The 14,273-nt window shown below is 45.5% G+C and overlaps 1 protein-coding gene across 3 annotated transcripts in view; it reads right to left on the bottom strand.

Annotated features, from left to right (window-relative positions):
* Positions 1 to 14,273, bottom strand: part of ZNF341 (zinc finger protein 341) — a 47,577-nt gene that overhangs the window by 11,100 nt on the left and 22,204 nt on the right. For all 3 annotated transcript variants that reach the window (XM_067707847.1, XM_067707849.1, XM_067707848.1), the window contains 4 exons: positions 13,805 to 13,998; positions 12,897 to 13,087; positions 8,107 to 8,315; positions 1,536 to 1,632 (listed from right to left, as the gene is read on the bottom strand). In XM_067707847.1, the coding sequence (XP_067563948.1) occupies positions 1,536 to 1,632; positions 8,107 to 8,315; positions 12,897 to 13,087; positions 13,805 to 13,998 (691 nt within the window). The remainder of the gene's footprint in view (positions 1 to 1,535; positions 1,633 to 8,106; positions 8,316 to 12,896; positions 13,088 to 13,804; positions 13,999 to 14,273) is intronic.

The following is a 14,273-nucleotide window of genomic DNA, read 5'->3' as shown; positions in this document are numbered from 1 at the left end:
ACCAGCCCTTACAGAAACATCTTCCTTTCTGCCCACTGGGGGTCAAGGCCCACAGTGTCAAGTTCAGCCATTAGAACCTCATGGCTCCCACTACTCACCCATAAGCCCAGTCAAGACACGCGTGCCCTGAGCTTCTGCCCAGGCTGTTGTTTCTACCCAGGGAGGCCTTCTCTTAGCCTGACAAACTCCTACTCATCCTTTAAGACCCAACTCAGGTCACTGCTTCTGTGAAGCCCTCCCTGACTCCTCAATGCCACACCAGGCAAAGCAAATTCCGCCCTTGAATGTCCACCCATATTTTTAAAGTCAGCATCTAACTTATTGAAACACAGCCCTTTGCTTGTACGGGATCTCCAAGAGGGCAGAGAGGGGCTTTCATTCCTCAGCACAGGGCCTGAATCAAATGACTGACAAGCAAAGGAATGAATGAAAAAATGAACAAATAACTGAAGAAATAAATGGAAAGGTAATAAAAAGCCGGAAAACACAGAAGCCAAAATCTCTTTCCTCCCCAGGCATAGGAAAAGCATTCGTTCGTTTTTTCATTCATCTGATACAGAGAAGTGGTCAAGGACACAGACCCATCAACTTACTAGCCCCATTATTTCCCAGCTGGATGACCTTTCTGTGCCTCGGTTTCCCTGTCTATAAAATGGAGACAGTAATAATTTGCCCACCTCCTAGGGTTAAATGAGTCCGTTCGGACAAAATGCTCAGAATAGCATCTGGCACATGGTTCTTGCTAATTCACGATGCCTTTTATTCAGACCACAAATTCCAAACCCCTAAATTAGGCTATATAATTAGAAACATCTACAATGAGGCCGAAGTGAAACCAGGGCTGTCTGTCCTGGAAAATCTGCCTCATAAGGTTGTAAGAAAATGAGTAGAACAAAGAAACCAGTTAAACACACCAGGGGGATGCAATCTGCAAAATCCAGACTTCAGGAAACTCCACAGGACCGATGGCCCAGTTTCTTCAACAAATACATTAAAAGAAAAAAGAAAGGAGCATCGATGGGGGGAATCTGTAGATTAACAGAAACTTTGGTCGTATCAACCAATCACAATATATCGACCTGATTCAAACAAACTTTACAAAAATTATGTTTTTGGGAAAAGTGGAAAATGGAACACTGCCTGGATATTTGATGATATGAAGGGCCAGGCTTTAATGAGGGCTTCCAGATCCACTGAAAAGAAGAACCAGTAATAACAAGGATGATAAGACATCAGGAAGCTGGAGGCCGCTGTTCAGATGCTGGGCCTGGGCCCAGGAGAGGCCTCACTCCACGTCAGCCTGGCCTGGCCCGCCTGGCCCAGCAGTAGCCCTGGGATGGCCACGGGTGGTGTCCAACGGGTGAGACGGGCCAGGCAGAGCTCTCGCTCTTCAAAGGCAAAGTCATCTGCGGAGACAACCCCAAGCTTGGCCTGCACGTGTGTTGAGGCAGGAGGGGAGAAGGAGACGGTGGGGTCTTCACTCCATCACCTCTCGCCCCTATTTTCGCTCAGCCAGCAAGGGCAGGGTTCCCCACCTTTTGGCAGTGCGGGCAGGGGAAGTTGTGAGTGGCGGTCTGCAGGTGGTGCTCCAGTGCCTCCGGGGTGGAGTACTTGTTGACGCATTTGACACACCTACATGGGGAGGAGCAGAGAAGTGAGAGAGCTGTGTTCGGGGCTGGATGCCCCAGCAGGCGTGGGAACCGGCCACTCCCTGCCCCCAACACCAGGAGGCAAAATCCCACATCTGATTCATTCTCGAGCTTGCCACCGCCTCCATCCTAATCCAAACCATCTTGCTCGAACGTGTGCAGTAGCCTCCTCCCGGCCCTAATTCATTCTCCACAGGGGAGCCAGCAGGAGCCTTTAAAAATCAAAATCACAGTTTACCCTTCCCCCTCCCCATATCCTCAAGTCCATTCTCTAGTAGGTCTGTGTCTTTATTCACGTCTTGCCCCTAGGTTCTTCATGACCTTTTTTTTTTTTTCTTAGATTCCACATATATGTGTTAGCATACAGTATTTGTTTTTCTCTTTCTGACTTACTTCACTCTGTATGACCGACTCTAGGTCCATCCACCTTACTACAAATAACTCAATTTTGTTTCTTTTTATGGCTGAGTAATATTCCATTGTATATATGTGCCACAAAGTGAGAGTGGCATGGACATATATACACTACCAAACGTAAAATAGATAGCTAGTGGAAGCAGCCACATAGCACAGGGAGATCAGCCTGGTGCTTTGTGACCACCTAGAGGGGTGGGATAGGGAGGGTGGGAGGGAGGCAGATGCAAGAGGGAAGAGATATGGGCACATATGTATATGTATAACTGATTCACTCTGTTATAAAGCAGAAACTAACACACCATTGTAAAGCAATTATACTCCAATAATGATGTTAATAAAAATAAAAAAATAAAATTATGTGTTTACGACAAAACCTTTTTTTTTAATAGATTTACTTATTTTATTAAAAAAAAAATCAAAATCAGACTATGTCACACCCTTGCTTAAAAATCCCCACCTTGGCTTACAAGGCCCTACTGGCCTGACTCCCTCCCAGCTCTCAGCTTTCACCTTTCCCCATTGCCCATCTCACACCCTCTGCTCCAGGCCCCCCGGTCTCCTGAATGCACCCAGAACACACCAAACTCGACCCCACCTCAGGTTCTTCGTACTTGCTGTTCTTATGACCTGGAACACTCTTCCCCCCAGTCCTCCCCTTGGCAGCACCTGCTCAGCCTTCACATCTCAGCTCAAATGTCACCTCCTCAGAGAGTCCCTCCCCGACCACCCCGTCTCAAGGTGCCCCCCAGAGCCCAGCCCCAGCCACTTCCTACTATGCTCTCCAGTTGTATTTTCTTCTTAGCAATTATTATCTGGAATCATTTATTTGCTTACTTCTCTGTCTCCTCCACCAGCAAGTGGGCTCTGGAGGCCAGGACCATATCTGTCTTGTTTGGCTTGTTCATAACCTGCTCTGAGCACCAGGGACAATCTCTTACATGAAACAGTCAGACAAGGACCCACTGTAGAGCACAAGGAACTCTACTCAGTACTCTGTAATGGCCTATATGGGAAAAGAATCTAAAAAGGAGTGGATAGATGTATAACTGATTCACTTTGCTGTACACCTGAAACTAACACAACATTGTAAATCAGCTATACTCCAATAAAAATTAAAAAAAAAAAAAGTCAGACAGACAAGGATCCAGGTCTGGCTCCTTCCCATCTCTGACCCTCAGTTTCCTTATCCATAAAATGAGGTAGGAATTCCAAGTGGACCTGCCTCTCAGTTTTTCTTAAGATCATAACAAGAGTCAAAGGACACACTGGTACCAAACAGCTCATGAACTGCAAAGCACATAGGCATGGTCTTTACTCTAAACATCACTCGCTAACATGTCCACAAAAGAGCAGTTTCAGGCCTCAAGCCGCTCTAAGGAAAAGGTCCCACCATCCCCCCACCACAGAACATTCACCAGCAAATGGGCCCGTTTACAATGCAGTACCACTGAGGAATGCCAGAGGCAGGTGGGCAATTCATGTTAAAAACAGAACCATGGACCCTGCCATCTGTACACCAGGGCACGTGGGAAACCCGCAGTCAGGCTGCACCTGTGGTGGGCCCCAGGGATGCCCCTTCAGACCACACCCTGAAAACCACAAGCTAAATGCCTCCAGATGGCAAGAAAGAAGGAGCAGGAGAGGTGAGAGCAGAGCTACCAGGAGGGCAGAGACCTGGTGAGCTAGTGGGAGGAAGAAGACAGGAATCGCACAGGCTCCGGCAGCAAGGATGCAGTTTCGCAGCACCATTAAATGAAAACTCCCTGCCAGAAACGCCACCCTAACCATGTCACCCAAAGTAACATCCCCAGCACCAGGCCAAACCAGAGTCAGGTGTCTCCTGATACAGCACGCTGAGAAAGACACAGCGTCGCTTTGTGATACTCCTGCCAAAAGTGCCAATCCTGGCTCCACCCTGAGGTCAAATCAGACAAACCCAAACTGAGGGCATTTTACAAAATTACTGGCTTATACTCTTCCAAAATATTAAGGTCATGAAAGACAAAGACAGAATGAGAACTGTTACAGCTTAAAGGGGACTGAAGAGACACAACAACCAAATACAATCTGGGATCCTGGATTGGATCCTGAGCCAGAAAAAACATTTTTTTTTCTTTGTCTATAAAAGATGTTATTGGAACAATTAGGAATTCTTGAATAGGGTACATTAGGTAACAGAATTGTATTGATTTAACTTCCTGATCTTGATAACTACACTGTGCTTATGTAAGAGGTTATCCTCATTTTTAGAAAATACACACTAAAGAGAAAGGGTAAAGGAGCATCATGTCTGCAAATTATTCCCAAAAAGCTCAGAATGTGATAAAGTAAGTGTGTAAGGATTGTAATATCGGGGAAATCTGGATGAAGGGTGTATGTGGGAATTCTCTGTACTATTCTTATAACTTTTCTAGAAGTCTAAAATTATGTCAAAATAAGTTTAAAAAGAACACTTCCTGAAAGTGATTGCCTATGGGATGAGGGAGCGGGTCAGGGTGGATAGGGAATTCCTTTTCACTCTATGCCCTCCTGTAGTTTTTAAATATTGCATTGTATGCACATAGCAATTATTTTTTTCAAGTAGGTAATTAATCTTTTTTAAACCCCTCTGTGATCTTTGACCTGCAAAATCACTTCTAGGAACTTATTTACAAATGAGCAAAGATATATGTCCAAAGTTGTTCCTGTAGTGTTGTTTATAATAATGACAAACTGGAAATAACCCAATTAACCTGCAATAAGGAATGAGTTAAATAAATTACAGCCCATCCACATACAATGGAATACTAAGTAGCTGTTTAAAAGACTGAGGCAGGTCTGTTTGTGCTGAGGTGCAAAGATATAAACATTACAGTTTTAAGTGGTAACGCCAAGTACACGGAATGATCCTATTAAATTTTAGACTGTTTGTCGGAAGTTGTGCAACAGGAAGATGGTGTGATGAATTTTCACCAGATTCAATAACTGTGTTTGGGATAACCTAACTCAAATATAACCTGTGATATTTATAGCTATAAATATGCTTATTACAGATATATACCAAAGGACATGTACCAAGAGGTTAACAGGGTTTTGTTTTTTGTCTTCTTGTGGGTTTTTCTAAAAATCCATTTCTGTGCATTGAACATGGATGACTTTTGTAACTAGAAAAAAAATACATCTTATTTTTAAAAGGAAAAAGTAAACATACAGCATATATATAGTGACATGTATGAAATTCACTTGAGGGAGTTGGGGAGGCTCCACAGGCAGGCCAAGGCAATGTGGCCCAAAGCAGGCAGAGCAGCCGGACTGACAGGATCTGCCCGCATGAAAATGGAATGAAACCACCACACCCACTTAAATGCCACCATGAGAGAGAAATAAACTCTCACCTTGTTAAAGCCACTGTTATTTTGGGTCCCTGTTACAAGCAACCAAACCTAGATTTAAATTATATAATTAATAAACATTGCAGCAATAATATTTATTGAGTACCTATTATGTTCCAGGCACCATGTCTAACTGCTTCGTACTCATCTTACTTGATCCTTGTAAATAAACCAATAGGGTAGGCACTATCGTATCGCCATTTCACAGGTGAGGAGACTGAAGTTCAGAGTGGCTGAATATCTTGTTGAGCTCATCCATCAGGTTTGCAGCTGAGCTCAGATTTGAGCACAGGGAGGTAGCTCCAGAGCTCTTATCATTACCCACTACAGCATTCCACCCTTGGGCCATCCAGGTGGTGTCCTGCCTCCCCACACCTTACTTTGGGGCCAGAAGCTCCAATGGCTACAAAGGGCCTGTGACACTCTAAGCTTGGCAAGAGAACCTGGGAGAAGTGATCTGCTGCAGGCACAGGGCCATCATGGGGCTCAATTCTCAGCCTGTGAACTCCAAAACCAGAGCTATGAGGCTTCCACAGTCCAAGACAAGAGTTTGAATCCCAGCTCTGTACTGACGTTGTTACTCTGGTGGGCAGGTCACTTCTCCTCTCTGAGCCTCGATGTCCTCATCTTCAAAATGGGGAGAACACCACAGCTATGGACTGAACGGTGTCCCTCCAAAATCTGCATGTTGAAGTCCTGACCCTCAATGTAATGGTATTTGCAGATGGAGCCTTTGGGTAGTGATTAGGTTTAGATGAGATCATGAGTGTGGGATCCTCCAGGTAAGGTTAGTGCCCTTATAAGAAAAGACCAGACAGAAAGGATGCCCTCTCTCTCTCATGTGTCTATAATATTTTGTTATAGCCACCTCAGCTGACTGATACAACCTACCTCCCAGGATTGCGGGGATCAATGTCCCTAAGTCAGGCCAAGGCACCTAGTAGTTGCTCCCTTCCTTTTACTTGGCATCTCACTCTAGAGAGACACACAGCTACAGGGACTTATAGAATATCCACAGATTGGAATGGCAAAAGCAAAAGAAAATGCCCTCTGAGAACAAATGACAATTACTCATCATTATCCAGAAATCTCTACCCCTTAGCTGGTCAGAGCTTCACCTGGTTTTCCTGCCTCTTTGGCCCCATTTCCTAATCTCCCTCAGGGTCAGTTGCCCTACATCCCATTTCTCAAGCCCCAGTCCCCCTGCCAACTTCTCAAAGCTCTTGTGACTTCTAAAAGGTCCTCATGCCCTGGCCCCACTTTCTCTCCCAGGCCCCATCTAAACATCTCCTCCCCCTTCCATTCTACAGAACAGTCATTCTAAACCACATGCTATTTCATTTTATATCGCTACACCTGCTGTTCCTCCTGCTAGGAATGCACTTCCCACTACCCACTGTCTACCTGGCAAACTCCTACCCATCCTTCAAAACCCAGTTCAGATATCATTGTTCCTGGGACACCTTTGCTGCCCTACCTCCCACTTTGCGTAATATGTCTATGATAGCATTTTATCACAGTATATCCTAAGAATATATACACTCCTGTCTCCCTAAGCAGCCCATGCATTCTAAACTCAAGGTCTGTATTTACTTATTTTTGAACCCCAGAAGCCTCACCCAGGAGTTAGAGGGGGGGCCCCATTAACAGAGGTCATCAGCTAAGTCTGTGCAGATACAGTTTGTACAGAGAAGCAAAAGCCATTCTAACATGAAAATATTCACTAGTGGACTAGAAGAAGTCCCTAGACAAACACTCCAATTTTTTTTTCACTATCCCCATGCACTACGTGCTGGGTTTTGTGAGGCAGCGGCTCCCAAGAGACATAAGGGAAATGCGCGGCGAAATGAATGCAGAGCAAAACTGAGGGGTTCCACCAAGTCATGAAAGTGATGCTGGATGACACCATCGGCATATGAGAGTCTAGAAGAGGGACCAGAAAGCAATCGAGGAAGAGAAACTCTACAAGGATGATCACAGGATCGATGGCTCCAAAGAGAATGATCTGAAGATCTAAGGACTAAAAGCATGAGGCAAAACGGAGGGAGCCCTTCATTATTTCTGCCAAAGGGACCTTCTTTATGACTGAAACAGAAAACTACAACAATGTAAAGGGTTGTCAGAAAACTACCCCCAATGAAATCTACATCTGATTCATTCCTTGTCCATTCTAAGAATCAGCATATAGCTTCAACTTTAACCTAAATTTTACAGATTATAAAACAAATGAATCTTATTTTTATGATTTTTGCTTTCAGATTTTGCTTTCAGACTTGTTCATTTTTTCATTTAAGAATCAGCGTACCATTCCAACTGTAACCTAAATTGTGTAGACTATCAGGCGGAATACTATTTTCATAATATTTTACTTTAGGAAAAAAACAAATCTTTTTTCCATTATGAACAAGGAAAGAACATTGGCTTCCCTTTTTTAAGATTTTTTTTCTTTTTTTTTTAGGATAACTGTCTGCCAAGTTGAAGAATGATATAAGGCGGGCCAGCATCTCTTGCCCCCTTCAGTGCCAAGACACAGAACCCTCTCTGCCAGGCTGGACCCGGGAGCCTCAGATTCCCCTTTGAGATGTCCCACTGGTCCTGAGCAGTCAGAACCACCAAAGGACCAGACCCCTGGGCTCCCTGCAGGGAGAGGGAAAAGGGAGGGCACGTACTTGTAGACGGCACTGTCCTTCTTGGGGCTGTGCTGGGGCAGGAGGCTGTGTGAGTACTGATGCACACCCAGGTCGTACAGCGAGGGGAAGTCCTTGCCACAGAGGTGGCAACGGTAGCTCAGCTCCTCCTGGTGGCTCTTGATGTGCTCCAGAAAAGTGTCGAGCTTTGGGAATGTCTGCGCGCAGCTTTTGACCACACACTTGTACACCTTGAGGGAAGAGGCAGGGTCGGTGAGGAAAGGCAGGAGAGCTGCTCCACTGCCGCCCCCTGCCCTGTGGCATCCACCTTGAACACTGCTTGTGGAAGACCCAACCGCTGTTTCCCTGCTCCCCTGCTGCTGCAGCCTTGGTCTTATTTTGATTAGAGGGTCCCCTCCTCTCAGCCAGTCACAATGGCCCCATTACCCTCCCTGCAGGCTCTGTGTGGTCTGGGTGTGCTTAAGAAAAAATATCCAAAACCTGGAATGATAACATCTTGAAAAGATGTGAAAAGATGACATGACGTCCTTCCAATGTCATGCTAGAATAGTGGCTCTCCAACTTGAGCCTGCATCACGATAACAGATTATGCTACTCCCAGCGAATCGATTCAGCAGGTCTGGGTGGCCTGAATATGTGCATTCCTACCAAGTGCCCAGGTGATGCTGAAGCTGCTGGGCCAGGGACCTCAGTTTGAGAACTGCTGTCTGGCAGGCAGTTAGGTAAAGGCAGTTAAGCCACTGAGGGTCATCTCACCCTCTGGGTGATGTGACTTGTTTTGACTGTTTACTACTGATTAGGACCCAGACTCTAAAGTTAAATGTCAACTTGTAGAAAACTGATCCAATGTAAATGATTTTTCTCATGTAGAAAAGATAACTCCAAAGGTTTCGGTGCCCTGAAGACATTAACCAGATTTGTATCTAACTTGGTAATCTTATTTCAGGATTCCTTTTTTTCACTGACATAGTTATATAAGGGTATAGATATCAGTGTTTCATATCCTCTTTTGACTGGCTTTGTCATCCTCCCAGTTCCCTCATTAATGAGTTAAGTAAAATTCTGACTCATGTTCAGTATGTTATTTGTATGAGAATGATGTTTCTTAACATTTTGAAAATTATACTTTGACAAGTAGTACACACTCCTCATAGGGCTGCATGACACACTCAGATACAATTCCACATGCCCTTTCTTCCTAACAAAGTGAACCCTGATTTGTTCAGAGTGGCAAGATGCCAAATCAAGTTAAAACATTTGATCCCCTGGCTCCCTTACATCGAGTGTCAGCCATGTGACTCCTTTCTTGCCAATGATAAGTAGGCAGTAGTCTTTGGGGAAGGAATCACTCCCAGAACAAAAAGGCAAAAGCTTCCTAGGAGAAGTCCCCTCTGTTTTTTGCATTTGTCCTGACTGGAATATAGATGTGATGACTGGAGGTATAGCAGCCATCCTGCTACCTTGAGGATGAAAGCCACATGCTAAAGATGGCAGAGCAGAAAGCCAAGAGAACCCTGCTATATAAGCCCAATTCTACCTACTTATGGACCTCTTGTGATGTGAGAGGAAAAAAACCCTAACCAGTAAGCCAGTTATCTATTATTTGCAGCATGACAATGCACTCCTAAATGACAGAGCATATGCACTGGCTCTGACCAATGAGAGGTCTACAGAAGGCTTCTGGGAAAGGTTTCCTTGCTCCTAAAGAAGACACAGAAAATACAACCCCTTTATGCTCACGGATAATACTGTGTTTGATCTTCTGCCTAGGAAGAGTGACTACCATCACAGGACCACAGGCAAACCACCAGCAGGGGACAAGGCCACACCCTGAGATAGTGGAGACAAGAGCTAGAAAGACACAGGGTCCTTGATGCTGGGTTGAGTCAACTGACTGTCTCAGGCCCAGAGCTGCCCTATCTTGGGTTTCCTTGTTATGTGAGACAACAAACTTCCTAATTGTTTAAGCTAGTTTGAGTCAAAGTTTTCTGTGATTTTCCCCCAAAGATATCCTAACTTAACTCCATCAATCTCCCTGCTAAGAATCTATCATAAGGGGACTTCCCTGGTGATGCAGTGGTTAAGAATCCTCCTGCCAATGCAGGGGACACGGGTTCGATCCCTGGTCTGGGAAGATCCCACATGCCACAGAGCAACTAAGCCTGTGCGCCACAACTACTGAGCCTGCGCACCACAACTACTGAAGCCTGCGCTCCCTAGAGCCCATGCTCCGCAACAAGAGAAGCCACCGCAGTGAGAAGCCCACGCACCGCAACGAAGAGTAACCCCTGCTCGCTGCAACTAGAGAAAGCCCATGCTAGCAGCGAAGACCCAACACAGCCAAAAGAAAAAAAAAAAAAAGAATCTATCATAAGGAAGAAGTCAGAGATGTGGACAAAGATTTGATTACAACAATGTTCACAACAGTTTTGTTTATAATAGCAAAACTCAGGAAGTAACCTAAATGTTCAACAATAGGGAATTTTAAAAAATGTAGCCATTGGGAATTCCCTGGTGGTCCAGTGGTTGGGACTCCACTGCTTCCACTGCAGCGGGTACAGGTTCGATCCTTGGTCAGGGAACTAAGATCCCTCGTGCCACATGGCATGGCCAAAAAAAAAAAAATGTAGCTGTTAAAAATTATGTTTTGTTTTGTTTTTTTAAATAGTGACATGGAGATTTCCCTGGTGGTCCAGTGGTTAAGAATCTGCCTTCCAATGCAGGGGACACGGGTTTGATCCCTGGTCAGGGAACTAACATCCCACACGTGGCGGGGCAACTAAGCCCACGCACTACAACTACTGAGCATGCAAGCCACAGCTAGAGAGCCTGTGTGCTGGAACTACAGAGCCCATGCACTCTGGAGCCCAAGCACCACAACTAGAGAGAGAAAACCCGCATACCACAGAGAAAAGCCCACTAGAGAGAAGCCACGCGCCACCACTAAGACCTGACACAGCCAAAAATTAATTAAATAAATAAATATTTTTAAAAAATAGTGACATGAGTAAATGCTCAGAATATAAAATTAGATTCAAAAACAAAAAGCACAAGAAAATTTACACCGAGTGAAAAAAGTCAGTCTCAGAAGGCCACATACTTGACGATTCCACATATACAACATTCTCAAAATGCCAAACTTATAAGGACAGAGAACAGATTAATTTTAGTGGTTTCCAGAGGCCAGGGATGTTGATGAGGAGCGTGGGTGTGACTACAAAAACCCAGCACAAGGGAGTCTCTGTGGTGATGGAATCCTTCTGTATCGTGATTGCAGTGGTGACTACTCAAATCTACACAGGTGATAAAATGACATAGAACTATACATACACTTTATATCAAAGTCAGTTTCCTATTTGTGTGATACTGTGCTCTGGTTATGTAAGAAGTAACCATTGAGGGGAACTGACTGAAGGGTATGAGGGACCTCTCTATACGATCTTCGCAACTTCCTGAGAACCTACAATTCTTTAAAAAGTCTTTTAAAAAGCTATCTCAGAAAAAAAGCATACTTCAAAATTATATATGTGTACCGATCCCAATTATAATTTAAAAAAAAAAGAAAATCTACAAAACATACTGCATTTTGGGCTGCATTCATGGGAGGACACATTGCAAGGTGGTTAATGACATGGGGTTTGGAGTCAAATCAACCTGGCTTTAAAGCCTGACTCCGTCACTTACTGGCAGTGTGACTTAGGATGGGTCACTTCACCTCTCTGTGCTTCAGTTTCTTCACCTGGATATACTGAAAATGCCTATCTCTAAGGTTGTTATGAGAAGTAAATAAAGTATTGAATGTAAGGCACTTAGCAGAATACCCAGCATATAATAAATAGTAAATATTAACCTAAACATTCTTCAGACTTTTCTGAATTTTCTAATCTTACATTGGGTATATGATACTTTTATAAGGAGAAAAATAACTAATAAAGATTATTTAAAAAAAATAAAGACTGGAATAGAGTTACCATATAACCCAGCAATTCCACGCCTAGGTTTATACCCAAGAGAATTGAAAACATATGTTCATACAAAAACTTGTACACAAATGTCCACAAAAGTATTAGTCATAAAACCCAAAAAGTAGAAACAACCTAAATGTCTATCAACTGATAAAAGGATATTCAAAATGTGCTATATCCATACAACAGAATATTATTCGGCAATAAAAAGGAATAAAGTACTGATACATGTTACAACACAAACGAAAACACTATCTCAAAAGACCACGTACTATATGATTCCATTATTAAATGTCCAGAACAGGTAAATCCAAAGAGTCAGAAAACGGATCAGTGGTTGCCTGGGGCTGGGAGTAGGGGGTGTGACTACTAACAGGTATAAAGTTTCCAGGGTGATAAAAATGTTCTAGAATTAGTGTGGTGATGGCTACGTAACATTATGAATAGATTAAAAACTATTAAAGTGTACACTTTAAAAGGGTGAATTTTATGGTATATGAATTATGCCTCAATGGAAAAAAAAAAGGCTGTAGTCTTAAATCCCCATAGGTAGGTTTTTAGACCCTAGATCTTCTCAGAGGAGTAAGGATGCTTCCTGTGTCTGGTCCCTTCATTATACGACCCTTGAGAGGTGGGCTTCCTCCCCTGGGCAAGCACCATAACCGCCCAGTATGCTGGCCCCACCCAGGCAGAACGGACGAGGAAGCTTGGTCCATCATGGTCACATGGCAGCTCAGAGCAGCCGAGGCCCACTCCTGTCCCTTTCTAGGCAGCACCAGTCAAGGCTCACGACTAGAGTCGGTGTTGCCCGCCCACCCCGACCCCTGCTCCCCGCCACCCACTTACCTGCTCATTCTTATGCTGGGTCATGTGGGACTTGAGCTGGAAGTAGGTACTGAACTTGCTGGGGCAGAACTGGCACAGGTAGGAGCTATCGATGAGGACCACCTGCTTGGCCTCCAGCTTGTCCCCCTCCTCCTCGCCTGCTGTGGGCAAGGCCTGGGGCTGCGGGGCACTCGACAGGGTCTGGCCCAACCCTATGGAGAAAGTCAGGGAGGGAAGTCACTGAGAAAGGCAGAGGGAGAGCCAGGACAGAGCCACGCCCCTCGGGAAGGACTCCCAGGGCACCTCCTGCGGGTTCCCCTGCATTCACCCCGCCACCCACCACGAGCTCGGGGTTGGATGCTGTACCCGAGGCCCTGCACTCACACTCAGCTGGTGCACACAGACACAGCCGTTCCAGGGGCCAACGTACTGAATACTTACATTCCAGAAGAGCTATGCCTCAAGTCTCCCCTCGCAGGCCTTCCCCTTGGACACTCTAGACCTCTCCGTGGTTGTTAACAACACTGACTGCCACCCCCAGCTGTACTCACAATGCCTCCCAGCTCCTTGTTCCAATTACAAGCATTTGTTTAGTTGTCCTTCCCTCACTCTCCCTGAGGACGGGGGCCTCTGGCCTCATGTCCGTAGGCCCAGTGGCCTGGCACACGGTAGGCCTCCCTCCAAATGTTTGCTCAATGGTAGACCCTCTGGTGCCAGGCACTGTAGGAGTTTTGAAAGAAATGGTTTCTTCTCTAGAGCTCACAAGAACTCAGAGGGCACACACAGAATGGCTAAACAACGCAGTAGGGTAGTTCCAACTGGCAGGTCATGTAAAAGTGGGCATATGTTGCTTGCACATTAGCTGCTCACCCCCCGGGCTGCATAGGGAGGCTCCAGCCAGACACAGCCCAATGGCCACTTCTACCCACCTGTGCTATCCTCATCCTCCTGCCTGCTGGGATTCAGGGCCATGACCTGTACAGTCACAGAGCTGCGAGAAACGGTGCCACCGCTGCGTCCTGGAGGCCACACCTTGTGGGTCTGCATGTGTTTCTTGACATTAGACTTCTGGGCAAAGGCACGGCCACATGCAATGCACTGGAAGGGCTTCTCACCAGTGTGGCTGCAGACACAAGGCTTGTCAGCACCCACGTGTCGGAACGGGACTGTGGCCTCAGCCCGGGAGCTCACAGCCACCAGGAAGGCCCAGGCAGAGCGTCCAGATGCTGCTGGCCACCATCCTGACACCATGAGGACAAGCCCTCTTGCTGAGGTAGGCAGACCAGAGACAGACAGACCCTGGGCTCTTGGTGACATTACTGAGCTGCTGAATCAACCAGCCCTGGAGCTGACCTTCTCTGTGGCCATCTCACATTGTGAGATAAAACATTTCCTAAT

This window comes from Pseudorca crassidens, chromosome 15 (genome assembly GCF_039906515.1).
Source record: "Pseudorca crassidens isolate mPseCra1 chromosome 15, mPseCra1.hap1, whole genome shotgun sequence".
In the NCBI taxonomy this organism is placed as follows: domain Eukaryota; kingdom Metazoa; phylum Chordata; class Mammalia; order Artiodactyla; family Delphinidae; genus Pseudorca; species Pseudorca crassidens.
The sequence above is the reverse complement of the archived record's forward strand: the minus strand, read 5'-3'. Positions and strand labels throughout refer to the sequence as shown.